This window comes from Helicoverpa armigera, chromosome 17 (assembly GCF_030705265.1).
Source record: "Helicoverpa armigera isolate CAAS_96S chromosome 17, ASM3070526v1, whole genome shotgun sequence".
NCBI lineage: Eukaryota > Metazoa > Arthropoda > Insecta > Lepidoptera > Noctuidae > Helicoverpa > Helicoverpa armigera.
This window is the reverse complement of record NC_087136.1, coordinates 7,292,387-7,319,006: the sequence shown is the minus strand read 5'-3', so window position 1 is coordinate 7,319,006 and position 26,620 is coordinate 7,292,387. Positions and strand designations below refer to the sequence as shown.

The following is a 26,620-nucleotide window of genomic DNA, read 5'->3' as shown; positions in this document are numbered from 1 at the left end:
CACATTGACAGATTATTAATACGGAATACTTTACCAACAAGCTGTCAATTATTTATAGCATCAGAACTGTATCGCTCACTAAAACACCCTTGTCTTTGTATGTATCAGTATTGTTTGTTTGTCCATTTACATTGTTTTAAAATGGCACTTATTAACGCTCTCATAACATATATACAAATTGATACGTTAATCATTTAAAGCGCTGAACATCCTCAGGGATTTAGAAGTGAAAACATAAGGATAGTAAAATTAATACAGAAACGTGGAACTCTATAAATCATAATATTGAAAATAAATAAACTAAAGGACCACATATAATATAGAAGTGGACAGACACTGGATTGCGTGCACACATTGCTAACAGGCACATCGTAACAACACGTGGCATTTGTCGGATTTGTTTAGGCGTTCGTGTTTGTAAAGCTTCTAAACCGATTTGTAAGAAAAACGGTGTGTAAGATAGTGTAAATTGTAAAGTAGGGTAAATAACAGTACATAACACAAGTAATTTATTTTAATAGGGCTTTAACAAGTTTCGGCGCTGGGCGGGGCAACCCGAAAGGAACTAACGGATGACAGGACCGAACCCTATCTACGTGAGCTACATGTCCACACTTCGAAAACATCTCATTCCATAGAATTGTTCACTAGTACACAGCACAATATAAAAAATAAATAGACAACAAAAACAATAAAATAATAAGAATCAATAATACTTACGTCAGGAAAAAAGATTTAACCATTCCAAATCTTAAATCAAATCGAATTGAGAATAAAATCGAACTGAAACTAAATGACCGTTAGAATTTAAGGAAATGTAAAATTATTAAATTCAAATACGAATTTCAAAGTGTAGACTAGGAATGAAGATGGCGTGCAGTCGATGATCTTCAAATTGTTAATAAACAATATTAGTAAACGCGGTTCACCTAACGACTGCTCGCCTACATGATCGTGCAAATGTCAATCTATAACCGAATATCATGGGAATAATAAAATTTGGAATATAATATAAACTGTGTATCGCACCGATAGCCATGCACACCGATAAAGCAATGGTCAAATCATTTGTTAGGAAGGGTAAACACATCATGCTATTTCCATTATATGAGGTCAGAGTAAACATGAAGAAATAGGTAGGTAAATAAACAACACAGAAACAAAATTACCACAACGATATAAATTATAAAGTAACGGATTATTCCTATTGATTGGGTGATTCCTGGTGATGTCGCTAGTCGTGTCTTTCTGACGAATGGTCCTAGCTGTGTCTCGTACGTGAAAAATGTTGGATCACTGATGTATAGCGATTGACACATGCAAAAATTTTTACACATGCACACCAATCGAACTAAATGGGATTAATTATCGCTACAACGACATTCTGGATTTTGATCCAATTATTACCTTTTAACACAGACATCACCTAGAGCGAGGAATCTAACAAATTAGGTAAACATCTAGTCTTATATTAACATTTATACATTAAAGAGCGTCACTTCATTGTTTTAGCGGCAATTATCATCATTATTATTACATCTGTCGGTAACGACGAAAACTTCCAACAGACGACAGCCTAAGATAATAAAGGAACAATGCCCATAATTTACCAAACTGATTTCCAACAAATAGATAAGTCTCATTTGAAATGATAAATCTAGTCCCAGTTATATATCTAGTGTAGACTTGATCAAAGTGCGGGCACAAAGGTCATAACTCTCGACAAGACTTGCTCTCCATTAAGTACCATTGAAACTCCCTCAGTGTGGGGCTGTGGACTTACTTCCACTTCCGACTTATGTAACTACGTCGTTCATACCCGATTCCAATTTTGATTTCGAAATCATGTTATTTCCATTGGATTCTGTCGTTATTTTAAGGTCTATTTTAACTGCAACTGAAATTGTTGTTACTCGTTTGAAATTAATAAACGTCAAATCACAAACCAAGCAAATCTAAAGGCTTCAATTACTTCAATCTAGGCTAACTTGATAGAAGACGAATGGCCAACATTACGTAAATAAATAATTAAATTACGTAAAGCGGAACGGTCTAAGCTTGCTGAGCAGCCGAGCGCTTGAAGTGTAAGTTCCTTTAGAGACTGTGCATTAAATATTGATTTTCTGCTGCGACGTTGTGTATCCAAAGATCTTGTCTACAACGAGTGACCTGTCAAGTGGTTCTTGACTCACTTGAGTTTAATAAGGAGGGAACTGCGCTTCCCAGCCAACTCTGAAAACCTAAACATTTCGCGCTCTCTGAACGTTATTAAAGCTCTTCGCAAAGTGACGCTCTTTAGATTTAGATCTGGTTTTTCAGTCACAGCATTTTTATTATCACTTTGTGTGATTGAAAACTGTACATTGACATTTTACAGAACATCAATTTTTAATTTGTAGGTTCAAAAAAGACTCGTCGCTTAGCAAATTGTTAATCAGTCATTAAAATACAAAAAAATATCTACAGCAGACTTTCTCTTTCGAACCTCTTCAAAATCTTTTATATTTTATAATACATTTTACAAATGAATAACAGGAATTTCTTTCATCCTTACACTGAAGCACGATTAAAATTGTATATCTAAAGAATTTCCTATAGCTTCAATGAAACAAATTCCCATCACTTAAGATCTACAATACCTAGACCACCTCAAGGCTCCACTTACTCTGCAGACAGTCAGCATTGAGCAAATCCTTGCACTTTTCGTGGCACTTGACACCACATTCTGTGCACCTTACACCTTGCCTGGCGATGCCCCAAAGGAGCCCTTCACACTCGTAACAATAAGTGGGCGAAGTCGCCGTCCAAAGTACGAAGTTATGGGGCGTGGTCGACGATATTGGGTAGATGAGGGCTTGCAACGTTTTCTTGTATACGTGCATTTTCTGGAAGATACTTTAAGACTGAGCAATCGATTCGAAAACTTTACTGTTATTAGAAAACTTGAAAGGGAAACTTTCAAAGAGTATTGAAGGTCATTTTTATGTGGATGACCTCGTTTATGGGTTGATATAACTAGAAACTTACCAATTCCTCGTCATTCAACGTAGCCCGATGCACAGCTGATGTCAAACCTGCATTCCTCTTCGTAGCAGCCATTGTCTAAACAGCAGAGAATATATGAGCAACGGGAATAAACAGCTTAGGTAGTTCATCCTCAGTTTGTACATGGCACTGAGTTTCGTGTCTGCTATATCTAATCAAGCTTAGAATTGCCTACCTAACTACATTATTTTGTAAAATTGCTATGTTAACTTGTCTAGAAAATTGAGAATTGTTTCCTATAATTTGCAATTTGAAGCTACACATGCTTTTAAAGCTGTTTTTTAAGCTTGTCCTTTAAGAAAATCTTATCTACCATTTCGAAAATTGCAGTCGTTCTTATACTGATGAAAATTTCGTTCGATTACACTAAAAAGTAATTGTAAGTGCGTGTAAAGTTAAAATGTGTATGTTTGTGAGATTTGGTACAACATTGAAACAGTATAACATTTGAGGGATCATGTTAATTGATGTTGTGATGAAAAAGACTTTTCAGTCGCAAAAATAAATATTTGCTGTGATATTGAAGCTTCGCAATGAAAACGAAATCGGCAAGCACGTGCATGTTCCCAGTGTGGAATTTTATTTATTATTTTTCATTTATCGTTTATGTATGCTGTGATGGTGTTATGCAATTGTTGGATGTATAACATTATTATGTAGCTTTACCTTTTATACTTAACCAACATCTGAAGAATGATCTAAAGCAGAATCATGCAGAGGCCAAATCAAATCAAATTAATTTCGATGCAAGCACACTATGTACAGTGAGTGAAAAGGAAAAAATCTTGACCAAAGATTTATGAATCCAAAATTTTAACTTTTCACTGTCGTTCAGAACCGCATGCATAGAAAAGAAGTGTTATTGGGATAGAAATACCTTGAGAACCTGCGGGTCCGTGGTAAGGGGGTAAAATGCAATGACATTATTAATTTTTATCAGGAATTTAGAGTCGTTCATTCGGTGACTATGGTTCCGCTACTGTAGATTTTGTTCCGGTGACCCCTAATAATTTCTTACACGGTACTGTTAGGGGTTGGATTGGTATCTAAGAATAGGTTATAGGCCATCTAAGTAGTAAAGATCAGAAGGAAAAACACAATACAGGTAACATTGAGACATCAATGAAGAGAGAAGGGATCAAAGGCCTCTTTTATTTTTTTTGGATTTTTTATTCGAACAACAAATGGGGAGTGAAATTTGTCGCATTCCCGACTGGAATGTTCCAAAAGTAAATAAAACGTGTCCATCTCCCACGTTGCGGGATATTTCACGATTTATGATAGCAAAGTCATGGGTTGTAAAATTTATTAAAAATGTATTCAAAACTCTAAAATTTAACGTAAACGATGCAATTTTGTATTCATAATCTCCCCATAAATTGTTCAAAACACACAATAATATGGAAATTTTCCGTGTAGAAGAAAACATTTATTACGCGCCTAATATTACTAAGCTTCAGGAAGCGTACGTCGATGCGAGCTGTTAACATTTACGACCAGTTTCAAATATCTACCTTCCATAACCGTGGATACAGATAAAGGCTTATTATAACAAGATATTCCCTTTGAAATAGCCTTAGTCAATTTCAAGATAGCGAATTGAAACCGGCCCGAGAGAAAGATAGCTAACTTCCATCGGATTCGTAATAATAGAGATAGGTTTGTATCGATAAGAAAAAATTAAAACTTTACTTACAAGTTCTGATACGAGAGGGATGGATTTTCTTCTTGGTCTGATGTCAGGCATGCTGTCAATGTTACTGTAGAACGGATTATCACTGGGGTGCCTATAAAAATGGGTTGGTTTAGACACAGTTAGAATAATGTAGTTTACATACCTTTTTAACAGTAAAATGAGAAATAACTGAAAAGCTCGATTACATGGAAAAAATTATGTACTTTTACGCAGACTGCAAAGAATTTCTTTGTATATAATATCTTTAGTTCACATACCCATTTCCTCTTCCACCTTGCTCGTTGAAGCCTCCGGAGCCATTCTAAAAACAAAAAAAAAAACAATTAAATAAAACAAAATAAAAACTAAAATAAAAAGCTAACATTTATTTATTGAAAACAAAAAATAACAATCAACAATACATTTAGATTATGATTAATTTTCTATGACAAATATTGATGATTTGAGACAAGTAGCACTTTGAAAATCAATTTAGTCAAATTATGGAGCGTATGTGTCTACACTTAATAGATTTTTTTTTGTCATAGTTAGAATTACAGTCAAGTTACTAAGTTTTCTAGTGGTATATTAACTACGGCAATAAAATATAAGCCCTGATTTTTTTTCAAGCAAGGGCTGTTCTGTTACAATTAATAAAACAATAGAGATATTTGTCATAGAAACTTAACAATACATTTTAACACTTAAAGTAGCTTACATGGAGAATTAACCTCATTATTAAAACACAGTTAAGTATATTTAACAATAGTAATAACGCTTGGGCAGTTAATGAACAATGATGTCTTAAACTTTTTATTTGCAACAGTTAAAATTAACTCTGAAAAATATTTGGATCAAATAAGTCATCGAACCTAATTTTGATATATCGTACATTGTCCCAATTTTAATAATAATTTATAAACAGTAAAATCCGCAAATTTATTAATAAAAAATTTCGCTAAAAAATTATCAAATCTGCCCATACTAATATAATTATTATAATTCTACACATTATCATTGAACATCTAAGACTTTCAGCTAAATATGTTATTACATAAAGTGCCAGCTATATTTTATGTACGTGTAAATAGCTATACGATTACCTAAGCCGTGTGACATCTAGTAAATACGTTATGTTTATTTTTATGTATTTAATTCTATTATGAATATTATATCTTTCAATGGAGAAAGTTATGTAATGAAAGTGGAATGTCCTCAAAAATAGATGGGGAATATAAGCTATTATTTACTATCAGTTTTTTGGAAGAAATTATTTTTATATATACCCGACTACGGTAAGACATAAATAAATAATTAATTTTAATAATATTCTTGTCATTCTGTTCATATGTAAGTTTTTAGATATGTATGGTATTTTTTGGTTCTTTTGTAACCAGTTATATTTTTCAATTTTAACACATTGAGTCGAGATGATTATTTTAATCATTTGACAATAGTTAAGACTAACAACAAATAAAAAAGTCCTTTGATATTAAGGTACTAAATATATTGTAAATAAATTATATAATTTTACCTACAGTTAACTAGTACCGTAGTCGGGAGTAAAGTATTGCTTTAGTACTTTTAGTATGAATTTTTATGTATTGAAAATAGTGAATATGTATTCGTGACTGAGAAATGCGTCTTATCTCGATTTTTCTATAAATAAAAGGAACATCTTTCTCTGATATGCGATGATATGATCATGAATGAATTTTGTACGACAAAATGCTCCCCAAGCCAATACATGGATGAATTTAATCATAGACAGCAAATTCAATAATATATCACTAACATTACCAAACAATATCTATCAAGCAACAAACACATATAATACTGAGTATATTAAATCGTATGTAAAGTTTACCATTATATTTCAAGTATAAATATCGTCAAGCAAACCTTTATTAAAATTGTATAATTGTTTTAGTTGAATATCATCTTATTAAGCTTCATGTAAAAATCCTTTAATACATATAGAAAGTTCTTAGTACCCTATTGCGTTGGTTTATACCTAATTATTGCCTCAATAAAATAGAAAGAGCATTAATAGTGAGTAAATATCATATAAGTATAATATTGTATATTCGAGCACCCTATTCTATGCATTCAAATACATATTTAGCAGTACATGGAGAAAAAGAAACTGGTTGAAATATTTCTCACAACCGCAGTTAGTTCATTAGGTCAAAACTACCTAAATCAACGTGTAAATTAAAACATTCTAAAAGAGCCCTGCTTTCGGGGAAATCGAAGTTCAAGTAACTTGCGTTATTTTTCATTGGAAGTTGTTTAAAATGGACGACTATAACAATTACACGTCCTACTTGCTATTCTATGTAATAGGTATGTAACATTACGAGTAACTTCATTTGTATGTAGTAAAGCGGGATAATAATGTCAGCAATGGCTTGAGTATATCAGTCTAACTATTAGATTTATTTCAAATAACCATGGAAGTAACCTGCAGCTTATAAATACGTCTAAACAACTTACATCCTAACTCTTAACTCTAATCTCGTGAAACTTTTGCATAAGATAACTTACACCAGCGCTGACTTTGTCCTTCTCGGTCGAGGGTGTCGTGGCTGCTGGAGTCTCCGATGTCTTCTCTTCAGCTTTACGGTCTTTCAAAGCTTTGAGCAGCTTCCACTTGCTGCCAACAGGAGCATCTTGCTGCGGCGGAGGCTCCTCAAGGGGCACTGGGTCTTGATGGATTTGCGGCATATCATAGTCATCATCAAGTTCATCGCCACTCTGCACTGGACTGTCGGGCCCAGACGTTTCACCTGAACCTGAATCTTCAAACGATTTGTCATCGTCAGATAACCTATCCTCAATATCGTCTACCGTTTCTTCAATCACAGGGAAAGTTGTGATATCTTTCCAAGTCTCTTTGACTGGAGATTCGTCGTACTTTTGCTTCGTAGTCGCTGTTTTAAGTTTAAGCTCTCTCAAGACATACGACATTTTTTCTTTCAAGTTTTCACCTGTGTCCTCATCGATTTCTTCCATTTCTGGCTCTTCTGGCAAGGTCTGTTGTCTCTCAGCCTCCAGTTGAGACTGATGCTCCATTTCTTCTAATTTCCTCAGTTCATAACAATACCATTCATCTTCAGAATCAATGCTGTCTTCAGTACTTTGTCGTCTTGACGATACTCGAGAACCACTTCTCCAAGAATGGGTACTTCTACTGTCATCATCGTCATGTTTGTTTGGTATTTCCAAACTTTGCTGATGTCGGGGTTGAAACTTGTTTGGTAAGCCACGAGTACTTTGTATAGATGGACTCCTTTCAGGCAGAGTATTAGAGTCCTCTGGGAGTGGTATTGAGCTAACAACTTCGGGGGGACTTGGCTTACGAACCCTCTTTTCTTTTTGTTGGTTAACAAATTCCTCGTTAATTTCATCTTGTTGTTCACTCTCTGTTTTCGGAGGTGAAATATCATTTATATGTTCATCTGAGACGGACGTTGACTTTCGTAGCCGATATTTTCCTAGTGCTCTAGAAACTGCAAATTCTTGCGAGCTTCCGCTGTAAGATTTATTACTTTCACTTAAACCTTCATCTGAGACATTTGACGATTTTTTAACATCACCTATTGTAGCAAAGAGAGAACCAGGAGATTGATTATCTCCCTTTTCATCTTCTTCGAACAGGTCAACGTTAGATATATCAGTGTCAATATCCAATTTTTCCAACTTTGGTATGTTATCTTTTTTCATTTGACTTACACGAGCAAAATGAAAATCAATGTCATCACTTTTATCTCTCGGTATAACATTATTAGGCGCAGCGAGCTTCTCATTTTCTTCTATAATACATTCAGTATCATCGTCTCGGTATTCTATTCCTTGCTCTTGTATTCGTTCTTGTATCATCATCTGTTGTTCCACAATTTCTTGGTTGTTTATTTTTCTCTTAGGTTTAGGAGCTACTTTAGGAAACATGTTACCTTCATGCGTCGAGTCGGAAAATACACTATCACTGTCCTCTGATTGAGCGCTAGATCTACCTCCAGACCATTCAGTTTCTGATGTTTCTGGATCAGAAAGTGATTGATGACTGGCTTGCTGCTTTCTTCTCGCTTTTTGTAGCAGACCTGACATCGAAGCCACCAAATGATACTTCTTTTTCCTCCTCTGTGCAGATAATATTCTTTCTTTTAGAGACTTTTCCTGCTGTGGTTGTTCCACTGTATCTACGCCTGAAGGTAATGAATGTGATCTATGTTTCTTAGGCAAATGCAAATCTGGGAGCCAGTGACTCATAGATGACATAGCAGACTTTAGCGATGAGGTCCTTTTTGGTTTTTTGGGTTGTTTATCTTGAGTTTTGCCTTTATAATTGTTAGATATCGATAAATACCCAGACTCTGACACTAGTATTCCACTTGATTCTACGTATTGCTCTTTTCTCATTTTATTGTGTTCGGGCCCTGCTTGTTTTTCGAATCCTTGATTCTCATACATAACATTACCATTTCGTTGATCATATTGTTGCTGTTTAAAATATTCTTGTTGTAATTGATTTTGAAATTGTTTTCTTTCAGTTATACTTAGTGAACGCGATTTCAAGCTCGATGTTTCCATTGAACTGGTTGGAGATCTGCTACCCCCTTGCCATGAGATCTGATCTTCCAAAGATGTTCGTTTAGGTGAATCATATCTCGTAGACGTTGGGTAGTATGAAAGAGCATCAGTTAGATTACCAGGAGGATACCCAGCTCGGGGTCCTTTATAACCATTTTGATAAAAATGTGGATCATTGGAGCCCATCGTATTAGCCCTAGTAAGAGGACGTTTATTGGCATTCGCCGCCGACATGACTACAGTCTGTGCATGATAACTAGGTTCTGGCGGATAAGAATCTACTGCGGGTCTCGCAATAGATTCTGAAATTTCATTTCTATCTAATAATTCGGAAAAACTTCTATCTTCGGACAACATTCCTCTGGGAGTACTGTACACAGTTGTGAATATTGGTTGCCTATTACCAGCTACAGAATATATTGAAGGAGCTTCGTTACCATAATAGTATTCTCCAATATTGCTGATTTGAGTCATTTGATCTGTAACCGAATATGGTATATCACTTTTTATGTAATCACTGTCTACTTTCCCTTGCAATTTGCTCAAATCTCTTGAGCTGATTTCTTTTGTCATATGATCTGTTTTTCGTAAGTTGTAATCGCTCTTTAAGTTTGCACCTTCATAAAGATAAGAGTCGACAAGTGTTTCTATATATGGTTTTGAATCCATTTCATACGACATTCTTTGGATTGGCTGCGGAGAAGGATCACGCATTTTATGAGAATCATGACTTCCGTGTGTTATTCTTCCAGTTTTAGGTGATCCTGGACTTTTTTCTAGACTAGACCATCCGCTCATTGATGATAATCCAGAATCAGATTTTGCAGCTACAATATTTGCAGAATCCCTCTTTACATGTTTAGGTGATGTTTTTGGTGATTTTGGAGACCTCGGACTTAGACGCATACTATCGTGTGGCATTGCACCACTCGTAGAAAGCATAGGCTGATGAGCAACTAGTTCGTTGTTATTCTCTATAGACGGAAACCCGTCTGTCCCATTTGGTGGCGCCGGCGGCGGGGGACTTGGGGATTTTCTTAGCCTGTTATCTTCGTAACTTAATTCGTTAGCACTAGGTCCGTTGTATATTTCATGAATTGACAAGGGAGAATGTTGCTCTGAACCTGATTTATAAATCTCGTTTAAAGGCTGAGATAAGCCTTTATTAGAAAAATAGTTTTGTCTGGAAGTGTCAGTAATTTGATAGGGAGAGCTATATTCAAATCTTTCTCTTGAAAGAGCACTAGGTGATTTAGATGCTTTGGCAGCATTTATTTCAGCATTGGCAACCGCCGAACTATATGCAAGGCGCCCAGTTACAGTCGTGTAAGGTTCCGTTGTAGTTCTTTCTGGTACAAACTTACGACGAGGAGAAAGAGTTGGTGGCAAATAATCTAAATTTCTATCTGTAACATTATCAGTAAGTGACAACCTAGATGGGGATTTCTCTCTTACAATGGAATCTTTAGGCGCAGTTAACATGAAATCATCAAAGCTTTTCATCATATCGTTAATGGCCCAATTGTCGCCGCCTGAATAGACGCTTTTTAATTGTTCATTTATAATGTTACCGTCTTCAACCAGAGCTTTTGCTTCTATTTCCCTGTCGTGTTTTGATAGTTTTGTTTCAGGACTAAGAAGCCTCGTTTTCAAGTCTTTTAACTCTCTGGAATCTTTGTGTAATTGGGTTGTCAATCTATCTAATTCATGTAATTTATCTACTGTTATTTGATCTATAGTACTTAAAGCAGATAAATGCACCAAATCTCTTTCGCTAATTACAGGTCCACCTTTTAATCCACAATAGTCTTTATAGTCTGATGAACTGTATATTTGCCTAGAGCTGGTTGGCATCATTTCTATATCTGGTTCTTCAGGAGCTTCCCATATCATATCTAACTGTGATGGTGGCCTAGATGTTTCATCGCATACTAAATCATCACGATAGGCTTGATTTAAGCTTTTATAAAATGCTTCGTTTGATTCCATAATCTCTTCCTGGTGTTCTAACAATACTTGACTCCGTCCAATATCTAAACCTTCTTCTATGCCATCTTCGACAGTACCATTTCCTAATATTTCTCTGATCACTTCTAATCGAGTGATGGGATCTCTGGCGCTGACAGTTCGGCATGTGTAAAAATCCAGTAAAGTTGATATTACACCCTGTTGATCGGCAAGTAACGTCTCCAACCTCTCAAGTCGTTCCCACATCCTGACATATTCTTGACTGAGCAGATCGAGTGCTCGCCAAGCATATTTCAGTTCTGTTTCGAGAATGTTGAGACGTGTGCCAAGGCGTTCCATGTAGTCGCTGATGATGTAGTCGCCGGAGTAGGGGGGCAGGTCAGGAGGAAGCGCGAGGGAGCCGCAGTCGTCCATATCGACCTCTGCAACCCCATTCCCGCCGTCCTCGCTTTCCTCCATCCCGCCGCTTGCGCCTCCCCCAGCATTGTCGTGGATATCGCGCATCATCTTCGGATCGGATAGTGGGTTGCACATAACATTTTTCACTATGAGTCATCCCATATCGTTTTATTGTTCACACTTTCGACTCGAAACAGTCCTGTGTCACCGACAGTTCTCACTAAAGTCATTTTATCTCACTGATTTTTCAACACGTCATATTGTTTATTTTAAGTTCACTTTTTAAATCTATTTATATCTGTTTTCAACACTTTTTAAATGTATACTTTGTACTTCGACGGAATGAAATTGATAATTAGTTTACATCAAAAATATACTTTGAGTTACACTTATCACTTTACTGGAAAGAAGAAAAGTTTTCGTTAGCGGAGGTCGTGCTCCACTGGTTTGGGCATAAGACGGCTTATGTGCACACCAGTGGGCGGGAGGCAAAGGAATACCTCGACGGAACATGTTAACTTTGCCTGCGCGACCCAATTTTCTAGGCCAATTCAATGTTCAGAATATATTATGGTCGAATTTTCTTAAAAGAAAGTCTACATGTTCCTGTGTGAGGCAGCTAAGCGGTTCGTTTTCGATTCCACGTGAGCAAATGCATCTCAGAGGTGGAAGGCGTCGCTCGGCTAGGAAGGGAAATAGGATGAATCGAGAGGAAATTGGAGCCGAGTCCCACCACCGCTTCGCTTAAACAAACCTTAGGACTTATTGAATTAGGGCAGTGTCATTACAAGTGGTAAACAAAACTCCAAAATGTTTCTTGCCTAGATTTATACGTATTTACATTACAAGAAAGCCACGTTTTCCTCGACGGAATGTAAATAAATGAAGAACGTCTATAGGGCAATACGTGACTAGATCACTAAGGAATGCCTTTGATACCACATAGCGCAATATTTGAAGGATCTTAATATACACAATACCTACATCTATGTAAACAATGTGAGCCGACGTTTTGTCATATGATAAATACTTCATCCGAGAAATATTCCTATAAGTTTTTATGTCCGATATTATGTACGCAAATACCGTAGTTCATTTATTTTCTTTTATTAAATACCGATGTTCAATATTAATTCATAATACGTATTAGTAAGAACGTTATCAAACCATGGGTTTATTAGTAATGGCCAAGATCATTTTTAATGAGAATAATAGCCAAAGTTGAATAGAATAATAACTTCTTCTTAAATTATTCTTGGTCTTAAATAATATTATCGTAGAATTTCTATCTTTGTTGTAAAAGATGAAGATATTTTAATAAAGTAATAAGTTTTCCGCGTCGAAAGACTTTCTAGAACCAAGAAAGATTCCAAGTCGTTAGCCCCGTCTACGTAGGTACAGATAAAAATGGGACCTACGACCCAATAAACAATAATGCTTTTTCGATAAGACGGCGTGTTTTGATTTCTTTATATTTAGAATTGATAAAAAATATCGGTTTCCGATAGAAGAGACCTCTTTGCCTACTTTTGCGTGTAAAATGCCTTTTGGCTTATGTAAATCAATTCTTACTAAAATAAAAAAAATAGCAAAGAATTGGAAAGATTGATTGTTATACCTACACCAAAAAGGTTATGAAATAAAACAGTACCTATATAGAAACAAGCTAGAGTAGGTATCTACACCCGCAATTTAATTAAATCAAAATAACACAAAACTTTTTAGTGATAACCACTAAACCACAACCGCTCTATAACGTAATTATTATCATCATCCCCCACCCTCCACTACTTTATTTCCCGACCACAATTTCACAGAAAATAATTGCCATTAAATTAAAACCGAACGCAACGTGAAACATTTACTTCTAGCAAAGACATTAAACAGTTCTGCCCCTTATAAGCATTTGCTTAAGTAGCCCCAATTCCACAAACGACTTTTACGGTTGCCAATGCAAAGTAATTGTTAACCGATTGTCTTTCTTCTCACGATACCAAACTAAATTAGTGGCAATGAACCGGTACTACGTAAAGCCGGTTGGCAATCGACGATTGAAACTGTTGGATACCCTCCAAAATCTACCAAAGAACTTTTACTGAACACTAATTGGATTTGTAGACCACAATCTATGGGAATTTTTCAAAAAGGCACACTTTCACAATATTGAAACCAAATTAATCTTTTTATTTCTGAATTTGGATCATTGGTTAAATGTTTACTGTAAGTATATTAAGATCAAAAGCCTTACACTCGATACCTTTACAAACAAACAAATTACTAAATGTTATTAAGCCGCTTCTAAGTAAATAACCCCGTAAAGTCGAAACTCACGTGAGAAATAATCCAATAATGATCAAAGCTATACTTGAGCTTAAGTAGTCGATAAGTTCTGATGGACCCAACGTAAGTAAAAGGCTTGGTATAACAAGTAACAATTCAGTAAGCCTCGATGCGTGCGATCAAAGTTCAGATACTTGGGTAATATTGAAAGAAGATTCTGCTAACGTTAGCTATCACGTGAAAGGATCATAGATTTCATGTAGGGTCGTATTTGGATTATATTTGAAACGAGTCAGTAGGCTACAATGAATAAAATACATCTTCGACTCAATACATACTTCGCGTGAGTATGAATGATTGCTTAGAAATTATTGTTATGAAGAGAAAGAAGATGATTTTACTCTCCCATGTCCTAATTATTTATCGTTATCGCACCTTAAAATCCAAACTAGATAGGTACCTACGCCTGATGGACGAAAAGCAAATTATCTACAATCAATACCTAAACAGACCTGTCATGAGGCCCACAAAGGTTTGGTAAACGATTTTCGTACAGGTGCCTTTTCAATTTCAACCCTTCGCGTGGCTACACATAAATCTTTCATGTCAACCTTCCACTGAATTTATGACAACGTCGCTCTATTAAGGTACGGTGAAAAATGTTAAACAAGTTCCCAAAATAAACAAAAATGGTGATAAAAATATTAAGGTGTTACCTTTTCTCCTGACTGGAATTTTAAACGTTAAGAAAATAGCTTTAGTTCAAGCAGAGATACCTACTAAAAATATTTAGGTCACGGTCTCACTTTATTTGAAGTACGATTTATCATTTTTGTGTAACGATAAAAGAAAATGTAAGGATAAAGCTAAAAGTTTTTGTGACTGGCACTAAATTCCGAAAAATAAATTCATTTTTACTATCATCCGGTTGAATGAAGAGTTTTGTTAAATCCTCTATATTCAACAGTATTGTTTTATTTATTTTATAACGTTGATACTGTTAGCTTTTGTGGTCACGGATAATCTACTCATGGCAACCCACAAGCAAAATTCATTCTAGTTTTCAATTCAATTTGAAAGAGATAGTATACTTTGCATAAGTTAATTATTTTCTATTTTTGAAAAATAAAACTTGAATGTCATTGTTGCTTCATTGAAAGCTTTGAGGTATGCAGAATACATGAAAAAGAAATGAAAGATAGACAATAACAGGCCACAATTACGTCCAGAAACAATAGCAAAGTATGCAATCTGAACCACTTTTCCAGTTACAAAAGCTAAAAGAATCAACAAGCTGCAGATTATTTGCTTTTCCTTTTAAAAAGGCCGTCAATACCAAGACACAATGCAATAAATCATAGAAACGGGAGCCAGCCCAGTTTCTAGCCACAAATGGACTGGGGATTAATACTAACAGCGATGCAGCCGTTGGCATTCGTTCAAACACACCAGATGTTACTTCACGCTCGACTCATGGCTAGTGGGACGATTTGATCACTTTGCCTTTACAAAAAAGAGAATTTTGATATGGGAAAATAATGTATATTTATGATAATATAGGGACTTAATTTTTATTATATTTTTGTAATAAATTGCAACGCCTTAACAGGCAACTAAGTTCTAAGAACGTACCTAATTATAAGATCCTTTTATACCTACTTAGTTTGCAATAAAGATTACGAATTTCAATTTGAATAGAGTACTTCTTCTAACGAAAAGAACAATATAACACTATAATATCGATCATACTGCAGTATAAAGTTAAGAATAAGCCAATCGATGTGGCAAAGACAAAGATATTTTAAGCCTGTATCTATTACATTTCAGGGATTTCAAGCTAAGTTTATTTCAATGTCTAACTTATTTTTAGAGGCTTTTTAAACAGAACTGAATCCAAAATTCTGGCAGCAATCGCACTCTAAGTTGCCCCAGAGATTTTCTCTAAAGCTTTAAATCACGTCTGGAATTTGGACACTTGCCTCTATGTATTCTTTGGTTACAAAGTTGCAGTACAAGTTAATCATTGCAGTAGATGATTAGTGGATGCAGGATCCAGATGTTGGCACTTGTTCAAACGCAGATGTCGGGCGAACCAGATGGTTCCGTACTGTGAATGTTAAGAGCATATTTTATTGTAAGTTCTGGTTACTGTGAAGACATTTTGCGATTCTATTTTGTTTGGATATTTTATGCTGAAAGGAGGTTTTAAATATGGAAGATGCTTTTGAGTTTTACTTTTCGATTTTAGAATTAGGTTATTCTTTTTTATTTCAAACCCCATAATAGTCGTTCTTTTATATTTTATGTATAAACGATATTGATTAAGTGAAAGTCTAAACGAGGCGTGAGTAAACAATTTGAATAAATTATTGTAACCAGTATTGTGCCGCGACTTATCGATCTTGAGGTCCTTATTCAAGGTTGAAGGAGACGTTATTTAACTTCGATATTGTTATGAGTATATTGGAATAAAAAGAAATGCTTTTATATAAATCTGTATCTCAAAAACTTAGAAAGTATTTAATTTGTCCCACACATTAAGGCTTAAAGGTCTATCAAAAGTACATTAGACTACAAAGTTTAAGGTTCTAAAAACTTTTCTACTATTTGTAAAATATAATCCAATAATTCTTTTTTATTCACTTTTTTATCTTGTATCGGGAAATAAACAACACATAGGGGTTCCTACGTGTTCGATCAATAAGATAAATGTGTGTTGACTGTTCCTATTGAAACATTACGTGGTATTTCCTGGAGATTTTTCCTTTAAAGTTGGCAACACCACATATTGCAGGCGGGAGTTCAATGAGCCAAATAATTTGATTTTTGCTGTGTGGGGAAGTTGGGAACGCCTTTTTATTTCGATAAGTTTTAGGCACATACAATGTAGTAAATAGGTCAGTTTAATAACTTATAGAATGGGGCATTTGCGTTCCATCTTCTACTATATTTATCTGTATTTCATTTCAAAAACAAAAATCTTCATAATATTTTTAAATGTTGCCCACGTCTCTCTTGCGTAAAACAACAGAAAAATAACAAAAGTGACAAATGCAGAAGCACACGCCCGTTAGATACTAAACGCGAAACGTTATTTGTCTTCTGTAAACCGCTGAAAAATAGACGTCGGAATTTCAACTTGCACGCTCGTAAAAAATCTCGCATTTCCCCGTACTGAGCCCGTTCAAACAGCACAAAAGTTTCAAAAACGTGGAAACAAGTGAAAAAAACAATCGTTTGTGAGGTAAGTATGTATAAGCGAGGATTGTCAACGAAACGATTTTGTGCGAGAGTGTACGTCCGTCGCCAGCGTATAGCCGACTCATGCCCATTTCATTCAGTTGGAACATTTTTCGCACCCAATTTTTTGCAGGTTTCGGAAAAATATTTTTCACTATCGTTTTGATGGAATCACGTAACCCAGGATTGGCTTCTAATAAAATTTTGTTTTAGATAGGACGTCAATTTTTGGTGGAGATATATGGTTTTCAATAGCAAAAATATGTGAATAGGTGCTCATATCTGTGAAGCATGATAAATCCTACTGCCGGTTTACAACTTTTCATCCGTATCATGAGATAGATACCAAATAAAAAATTGCTCTCGGCTTTAGATATTTTTGTTGTATTTTTAATTCATTTATGCGTTTTGATATTTTTTATATTCATTAATTATAATCTAAGATTAGGCTATTGTGAATACTATTAAAACCTTTGCCAATTTACAAAAATATCGCACCTATTTTATCATTATAATTCTTTTTGAACTTGAAACACCCTTTCCGCTTCAATTTTCGTATATTAAAAAAAAACCTTTTTAATAAAAACGGGTTGGCGTCCGCTTTGACACGCTGACCCCCTGTCACATCCCCGTCCATCGGGATGTCTTTCTGCTGACGTTTTTACCCGATACGTAACAAACGTGACAAACCAAGCATCGTATCCGAATGTCGACAATATGTCTGGAACGACAAATGATGGGAAATGTTTTAAAATTTTGTTTCAGTGTGTGCTAGATTTTATTTTACACTTATATAAAAAGGCATTTTATGCCACGGGTCTATGATTAATTTATCTGAAACTAGAGGCTCGGTACGTCCTTCGCTAATAAATGAAGAACCGCTCGACTGATTTTGTGCAATCTTCACATAAACCATCAACTAAATAGTCCGAAAAAAGCCTAAACATTTAGTTTGGATAGGTGAGTCTATTCTTGAGTTATAAAATTACAGCGAAAGGTGTAAAATAATTATTTTATACTAGCTTTTGCCCGCGGCTTCGCTCCCGTCAACTGACTTCTCTACTTTACCCTATTTTTTTTCATAAGAACCTTCTCCTGACAATAACAAACACAACAAAAAAAAGAATTAGCCAAATTGGTCCAGGCGTTGTTGAGTTGTGCGCTTACCAACACATTTTGCGATTCATTTTTATATTATAGATACATATTATGTAAATAAATAATCTACTTTCAGAATTCCCTCTCACCGTCCAACCCCATGACGTAATTCGGTTCTGTGTTATTTCAGAACAATCTATTGCTTTGTTCTCAACATGATTAAGTTCAACTCGTTCACTTCGCTATTAACAATAAAGCTGAGAATTAGGACAAGCTAGAATTAGTTTTGCTAAACAAATACCAAGTCATGGTCAAATTAAATCTGCTCAAAACGCTACCCGAGAGAGCTAACAAGACTAGAATTTATGTAACCTAAATAGGGGGAGGATATTTTGGACAGATGGTATTAAGAGAAATAGTTACTCTAAGTCAGGTTGTTGAATATTGCAGCTTTACGGATATTTATAAGGATAAGCATAAGCACAATTTCCTTCGTGCCAAAACAAGATAATTTTAAATAGATTATTTCTGTGTTATTTGACACTTAAGCGACACTGTAGAAAAATAAATTCCCATTTAGAAAGATATCCGCAACTAAGAGTAGGCCACCCCATTCTGTCTTGTGAATTACATAAGGTGCACAAATAGAATAAAAGATCTCTTGGATCTAATCTTATTCCGTACATTATTATTCTTTGTTATATTTTTCTTTCACAATCATTAATTTTGATATCTAGCGACTTGCATTTAGTATTATTATTTAAAGTTTGAGTAAGCATCATTTAAAAATTATCAAACAAAGAATAAATATTGAAATCTATTCTTGTCGAATATTTCGTTCTATTTATTAGAACTCATTTGAATTCCAGATTTGTTGGTCTAAGAATTCAATAAAGCATGAATGTAACAGCTAGTGTCTAGACTAGTCGTGCAAAGTCTAATAATAAAGTAGAATGGATTGCCACGACTTCTTGTGGAGCTAGTCCAACATGAGACCATTGATGGTAAAATAAACATACAACTTTATATAAGACTGGATGAACCAAATCAACAACTTCTGTAGAAAAATTACGAAGCGTAGTTTTACTGGAAGGTGGAAACCAACTTGATACTAAGAATCGTTGAAGGTTAACTTGATAGGTTGACACGATAATATCTTAGCACGTCGGGACAAGAACTTCGTAATTTTCCTGTCAATCGCTATAGTGATTGATACTCTTTCACTTGAAGTTATGAAAGGCATATCAGCCGCTAATTTACTGAATAAGAAACTAAGCTTCATTACAGCTGAATAAGGAGTCTTTCTTACATTTAAAATGGACGGAAATAACTTACTGCAGCTTGAAATACAACAAAATTTCTTTCAACGCTGAAACACCAGACACTTTCTTCTAAAGTAGGTCAGAAAATCGTTGACAAACTTTATATTGGTACAGAACAAAAGCGGTTTAACGCGGACCATGAAAGACGAATAAAATACTAAAGTATTACAGCTGTGAATCGTAAAGGGAAGACCTTTGAAAGAAGAAAAACGGGGTCAACGATCACTAGACTCATGATGAACGGAATTCTACCAAAACATTGAGGTGAATTTATTAAAATTCTTTAATGTTTTCTTTTCTTATGCCTGTCTTCGCAATACTTTGATTTTCTTGTGTTTGTTATCTTAAAGATTAAATAATAAAGACATAAATTATACCAGCTGTTATTGTTACTTTGATTGCCATTGCCAAGTTTGCACCTGGAGGTGAATTTATAATGTCTGTTCCCTCAAAACTGCCTTTGCTGCCAAAATGACTGGTAAAAGCCTTTACCCTCGTTTCGTCTGCCAACTTCAAATTAATAACAAACACTCCTGTTTTCACCTCAAATTAAACATGAACGCCCGTCAATACCGGAGTAATATCCAATATTATAAAACCATTAATTAATTCTCGACAATAGCCTAGCTCAACATGGACACACCTTGTTCTTACCTTAACAGGTCTTACAAAGCAATTTGCTCTTAATGAATAATGTCAAAGGGTTTACTTTCAATTGGCGTCTAGCACGCCGTTTTCCTTCGGCCCCACACAAACACCCTTTGTGTCCCTTGCGACCGGAGCTACCTAGACTCCGTTTTCCGTGGTGGCAATTTCATAAATTAAACCGCACTACGTCGAGGAACGTTCTCTGTAATGTTGTGCGTAACTTGATTCAGGTTTGTTTATATAAAGCTACATTCCCTAAGAATTCGTTTAGAGTTTTAGAAGTACTTTTTAAGGAATCAAATTCTACTGTTTTGTGCCTCATTGATATTCTATTGCACCTCACTAGAGTCGTTGTTTTGAAGTGTATTGGAACGTATTTTGGTATAACTGTACAGTTCCGCATAACAAGATAGCTCCATGGAGACAACTGTATGGAAATAGTGCTTTTAAAGTACCTACTCTTTGACGCAGTTCTGTAGAATATTGAGCTTATATAATATTCTGTTTAAACTATTTAGTACCTATATAGGTACGTAAGTTATGTCACTGGTGCGATCTATAACGTGAAATATGTTCAAGATTCTACGCCGGCGAGTTTCGAAACTCCGCCTACTTCGGAATCTTCGCAAATATGCGAGTTTCTAGCTCAGGTAATAAAACTTTCTTATTTGAACTACTCGCAACATGCAATTTCCTCAGAGCATTGCCATAATTTAGTAGCATATTATCAAACCGCTGTGTGCGATATAGAGAGGGCAATAATTTCTGCACGATAAATTATTTCCGAGGACTAAAAGTAGCTGCACACTGCAAACTAAACAGTAGGCAGACAGTTGACATTTTTTTTAAGAAAATCTTGATTCCAATCAAAGTTCTCAGTCGGCCCGATACCGGCTAAATACCTGATATTTGTAATGTGCTTACTGCCATTCATCTTCATACCAATTTATGCGTCCAATCAAACTATCGGCCGACTAAAGGTTTGCATTCTGCGGGTACTCTAAGGGTTAAGTTTTTATCGTTTACTGTGGTCACTATTACGTGCTAGGACGGATCACGCAAGCTTTTAGAAGTTATAAATGTACAGGGAAATGGATTTCTTGTGGTGTGTTAAGGCTCATTGAGATCGACTCCTGTTACGCACGCGAGAAATTGTAGGTATTTTTTTTTCAATGTCTTCCTAGTATAACTGGGTCAACATACCCTTGATATTTTCTTGCTTCCTTTAATGCATTTTTTGTGGTATAAAATGCGAGTGGAATATACTAGTTACGAATACATTTCGAACAAAAAGACTTGTTCAAAAGTTTAATGAAGTAAGTCCTAATGATTGAGGAAAAGAAACCTTACTCCACTTTTGAAGATGATTTTCTCATTAATTTCCAACGAAAAAAAAGTTTTATACTAACTACAGTTTCATTCTTTGCCCCTTATTTAATAAACATAATGTTTTTTCATTCTTCTCCATGTTAATACAAAATGACAATTAATATTTTAACCGGGTCACCATTAATAGGTCAGGCCATTACATGTCGTTTGTGTCAAACGCGAACATAAACAAATCAACTATTGTAACATTCCTTTATGTACAGAAAAACACCGCTTTGTAAATAACTGTGCAAATGTCGATTTTCAACGTACCTAAATTAAATTTATTTATGAACAAAAAGTGCTATAAAATCTTTACCATTGTATTTTTAGGTAGCAACTGAAAAATATTTCAATAACTAACCAAAATTATACGTTGTATAAAGCAAGTCTACATTGAGATTAGATTAAAGTAAGTATTAATAAGGAAATCGAATGAACAGTCGACGACAAAAGTGTTCAAATAAAATCTAAAATGAAAATGGCTTCATGACTAAATTCTAATTTTAATTTAATCCCACGTCACAATAAGCGGGTGTCAGCTTTATTCATTCGTCAGATTCTCGTTAGCTGAAATGAATGCCGAAGAAAGGTTTTCTAGCGGTATCCGCGGGGAGGCTTTGTTCAGTAACTGGTTGAATCCGGTTCGGGCCGCTAATGAGGTACAGTCACGAACTATTCACAATCGGGAGCAATCTCGTAGTAAAACTGACCTCGATTGAATTGTTGATGGAAATATTATTTTGTGATATGGTCAAGTTGTTTGTTTCAACAAAATATATTTAATTTACCTATACTTATTTAATTTAAATAAAGTTAAATAGGTCACTTTTGTTTTTATATCAGAAACGTGGTAGAATAAAACCGGGTGCTATTCAAGCATATTGGATACTATTTCACTGGCTGCAAAGCGAACGAATCGAATAAACAAAGTATTCCACTGAAAGTTTCATCATACATTCAGTACTGAAATCCGAAACAATTAGTTTATATCCAACTACGCTTTCAACTGGATCATTATTCCGTTTATTTAGAACCCAGTTTAATTTAAAACGCATTCAAGTTTATCTGAGATTTTTTAGGAATTCTGTACAATGATTGTACCTACTCAACCGTATAAAAAAAAACTGGAAAAGTTTTTAGACAAGAAAACTTATACAAAAAAAAACTGGATATTAAATATATTGACACGTGTAAGAAAAGGCAGAAAAATACATGAACACCAATAGGCTTTTACCCACCCATAAAAAAACCGTAGGTGGTAATCTTTCCACATCGTTGCAAACTATACAGTTTCACATCTAAAGTCCAAAGTTCATTCACCCTAGATAAGATAAGCTGTATGAAAGCTGAGCGCCCTAAATAGGGCGAAGTTAAAGGCCTGTATACTATGACATAAGCGAAGTTCCTATGACATCACATTTTTGTTCATGACACACCTCATTACTTTGGTATGATAGAAACTTTTTGCGTTTAAAACTCTTTTTGTCTATTTGAAATTCGAGCTTGTCAATTTAGAACGTCGACGTATAAAAATTGAATTGAGAATCGCCTCAATTTTGAAAAAGAACAACTATATTTTGACCAATCGCGGAGAAGTTCTTTTTTTTTTGGTTACTGAAGTTTTTGAATAAATCAAGTTATTTATCGAACAGTGAACTTTTGAGTTGTCTGTGAAAGATACAAAAGAAATGCATCGTATTTTTTACGAGTAAAAATTTTTTTTTATTGTGATGTTAAAATATAAGTTAAAATCATTCAAAATTATCATAAGCGATGCAAAATCTATGTTAGTAAAATACGGTGACTGTTCAATAGTCAATACGAAGGTTTTTTCCAGTCCCTGTTTCTATATCGGCACAAACAATCACAATATTGAATATTACATAATAATGAGGTTCGCTATCTATTCAATGTCAAACTCTCAACGCGTCTGTTTGTAATAAACATGAGTTTTTATATGTTTAGTATTTCTTCATGTTACTGTAAACTTTTTCTATATTTTTTATACCTAGTGCTGTTCTGAAAAGTAGGTATATCATGTTTGTTCATCAAACGATTAAGTTTTATTCAGATTATTTTAGAAGGTAATTTAGTTGCTAAGTGAGACGTAGTAAGGATTGCTAGATGTACATATACATAACCAGTACCTTGGATTTCTTCATTTACATGTACAAAATATTTTGACACGAAACAACGCACATTCCACTCCAACGATAATTAAAATCCGCGAAAATAAGACGCTAAAATTTTCATTTTGAGATTACGAGCACAGGAATTATCTTACAGTCGTAGACCCTTGAATACCAACGTTAAGAGCTATGATAAGAAAATTTTAATACAAAATTACGCGAGTACACGCTTGAATAATATTAAATATTAAGGGTTCTGAAATGCAGAGCGTTTTACTAGTTATTATCGAATTAACTTAAAGTGATACAATTTGTCGGAAATGAAAAACGAAATATTCAGAATAATTGATTGCTTTTTGACAATGGTAGGATAAATCGCTGTATATTTTTAACTAAGAGATTAACTTAACAAAGAAAGAATTTAACAATAAAAAAAATTACTATCCTTTACAGTTTTGCTCATGTTAACACTCACGAACACCAAAATGATGAATGGACATTTCACTTCCGCATATATCAACCATTTTTCAACATAAAAGATTATAAAACACCAATGACTTTCGTTTATCGAAAATTTTCCGATACAAGGTCACTTCACCGCACAGTCATGTATAGAGACATCGCGACAGTTCAAAGCTATCTATATAATTGTCTACAGATTGGTCAGGCCACATTAATTATACGAGGCGATCATCAATCAACCCCGCCCCCCGACCCGCGCAAGAATAATACCCATCAATGTCAGTTTGATCTTAAACGCTACAACCTCTTTTGAATAAAAGAATGCTGTTAAGTTTTATTTCTAGACGTTATTGTTTAACCGCGCAGAAAAATGCTTCGAAGTTTGAAATTATTGTAGTTCTAAATAAAAACTGGTTGGAAAAACTTCCGCGGAATTTTTATTGTTCTTTTCACAATGAAAAGCATTTTTGAATATGGAATAAGTTTTTCTATTTATTTTGATATTGATTTTATCCAGCGTGAATTTTTCGTTGAAAACTCTTTGGACAAATTATCCGCAAATTGGCTCTGTTGTGGTAAAAAATCAAAGGAAAACTACAAAGAAATAGGTTTTTCAGTAACATTTCTTTTTGTATCATGTGACATCAAGATGAATAATAAGGTTTGAAAAGGGATGCTCCACAAAAAAGTTTAACGGGGAAACCTCTAGGACAATGTTTTTGGGGAACCTCTTTTATCCTCGGTTATCACATAAACGAGAAGAAAAAGTTGCTGAATCTGAAATATTATTGTATTTTTCAAAGAGTGTGATCATGTCACCAAGTTGGGTTTCATGAGATTTCTTTTTCTTTCGTATTTCGTGATTGCTTACATAAGCTGATAAAGGTAGTGTTCGAAAATGTCATTGGAAAAATACCTCGATATTTTGCTGAATTGTTCTTATTAGCAATTGAGGTAACAATTGAAAAAATATATATGTAGAATGTTCAATAAAAAATATAAACACCAAGAAATAATTTCTTTAAAATCTGAGTTATAATAAATAGGTGAGTTTAACAAGCAATTTATAATATTACGTTTCTAAGCTAATAGCTCAAGACAATACCATCGTAATTCAATCAGCTTCAACTGTGCAAATAGGACTGGAATATAATCTAAGCGCCTAGATTTACTCAGTATACACGTACCAGACACATACGTAATATAATTTAAACCTACACGCGTTTCGTCAAGGTTATTTTGGGTCTAAGTTATAATACAAAAAACACACCTAAAACAGGCACTTGTCTATGTCTAAATCTCGAAAAATAAAGGTAAAAAAAAAAACAAAACATGACTCGCAAAATTCAAGACTATTAAGTATTTTCTAAAGAGTTGTTCTATAAAGCTTGTCAAAAGTCGAGTCGAGACTTAGAAAAAATGTTTTTATAAATATTTGTACATTGTTAAAATACGTTGGCCGTCCACGTTCCGCACGTTTAAATTTTCGCCGAAAAACGACGGTAAGCTGCTTATCTTCCCCGCAGTCGGTAAACAAAACGAGTTACGCAACGAGCCTTTTCCCATAAATGGGGCAACAACAATAGCATTGTGAAGCCAGCCTATAGGTAAATAATAGTAACCTTGATTGGATTTTTGAATACCGAACTTTATTTTTTACTGGGTAAACGAGCCAATGTTTTTTTTCCCCGAGTGTGAATTGGTAGAAGAATATTTGAATTTCGAAAGCCAATGAGGTAGCTCAATGAAAATATTTTTTGAGACTTCAACTGCTTATATGCCGTTAATTATAGAACAATAGAAAATCAATTGTGTCTCGCGTGAATCTGTGCTTCGGCTATAAAGGGTTAATACATTTTTACCTAAAGAAAATAAAGTGCATTTTTCCTCTATAGAAAGCTTAAGATTGTCGCACACACGCCACGATAATGCAGCTGTAACAACGTTATAATTAATTCCTTATTATCATAACCCTCATCATTCAATTAATTACACGCTGCCACGGACATGATAAGAAACTTGAAGAATAAGAAGACATTAATACCTCGGGGAAGTCGTTTTCCCTCAGTACTAATACTTCTTTAGCAACTTATGACGTGATCATTACGACCTCATATTGAGGAAAATTACGGTAACTGAGTTATTTAATTTTCATAGAAACTCTCCCTATATACTTATACGTAGGTATTTTACTACTACATTTCCTTTAACGGAGTTACGGGTAGTCAGAAGCCAGTAAATCTAACACCAGTCTTACCAAGGAGGATTGGGTTGCCCGGGTAACTGGGTTGAGGAGGTTAGATGGGCAGCCGTTCCTTGTAAAAGACTGGTACTCAGCTAAAAGACTTTTATTGCCGAAACATTCTCGTGTTAAAATCTCTCTCTAACTT

The 26,620-nt window shown here is 34.7% G+C and overlaps 1 protein-coding gene across 9 annotated transcripts in view; it reads right to left on the bottom strand.

The window, feature by feature from the left end:
• Nucleotides 1–26,620, bottom strand: part of LOC110384263 (protein unc-13 homolog B) — a 220,433-nt gene that overhangs the window by 41,612 nt on the left and 152,201 nt on the right. For 3 of the 9 annotated variants that reach the window (XM_049846689.2, XM_049846687.2, XM_049846688.2), the window contains 4 exons: nt 4,999–5,042; nt 4,742–4,832; nt 3,028–3,102; nt 2,666–2,885 (listed from right to left, as the gene is read on the bottom strand). In XM_049846689.2, coding sequence (XP_049702646.2) covers nt 2,666–2,885; nt 3,028–3,102; nt 4,742–4,832; nt 4,999–5,042 — 430 coding nt within the window. Of the gene's footprint in view, nt 1–2,665; nt 2,886–3,027; nt 3,103–4,741; nt 4,833–4,998; nt 5,043–7,267; nt 13,236–26,620 lie in introns of those variants that run through there. The other 6 variants (XM_049846684.2, XM_049846685.2, XM_021345469.3 and 3 more) reach the window with 5 other exon arrangements.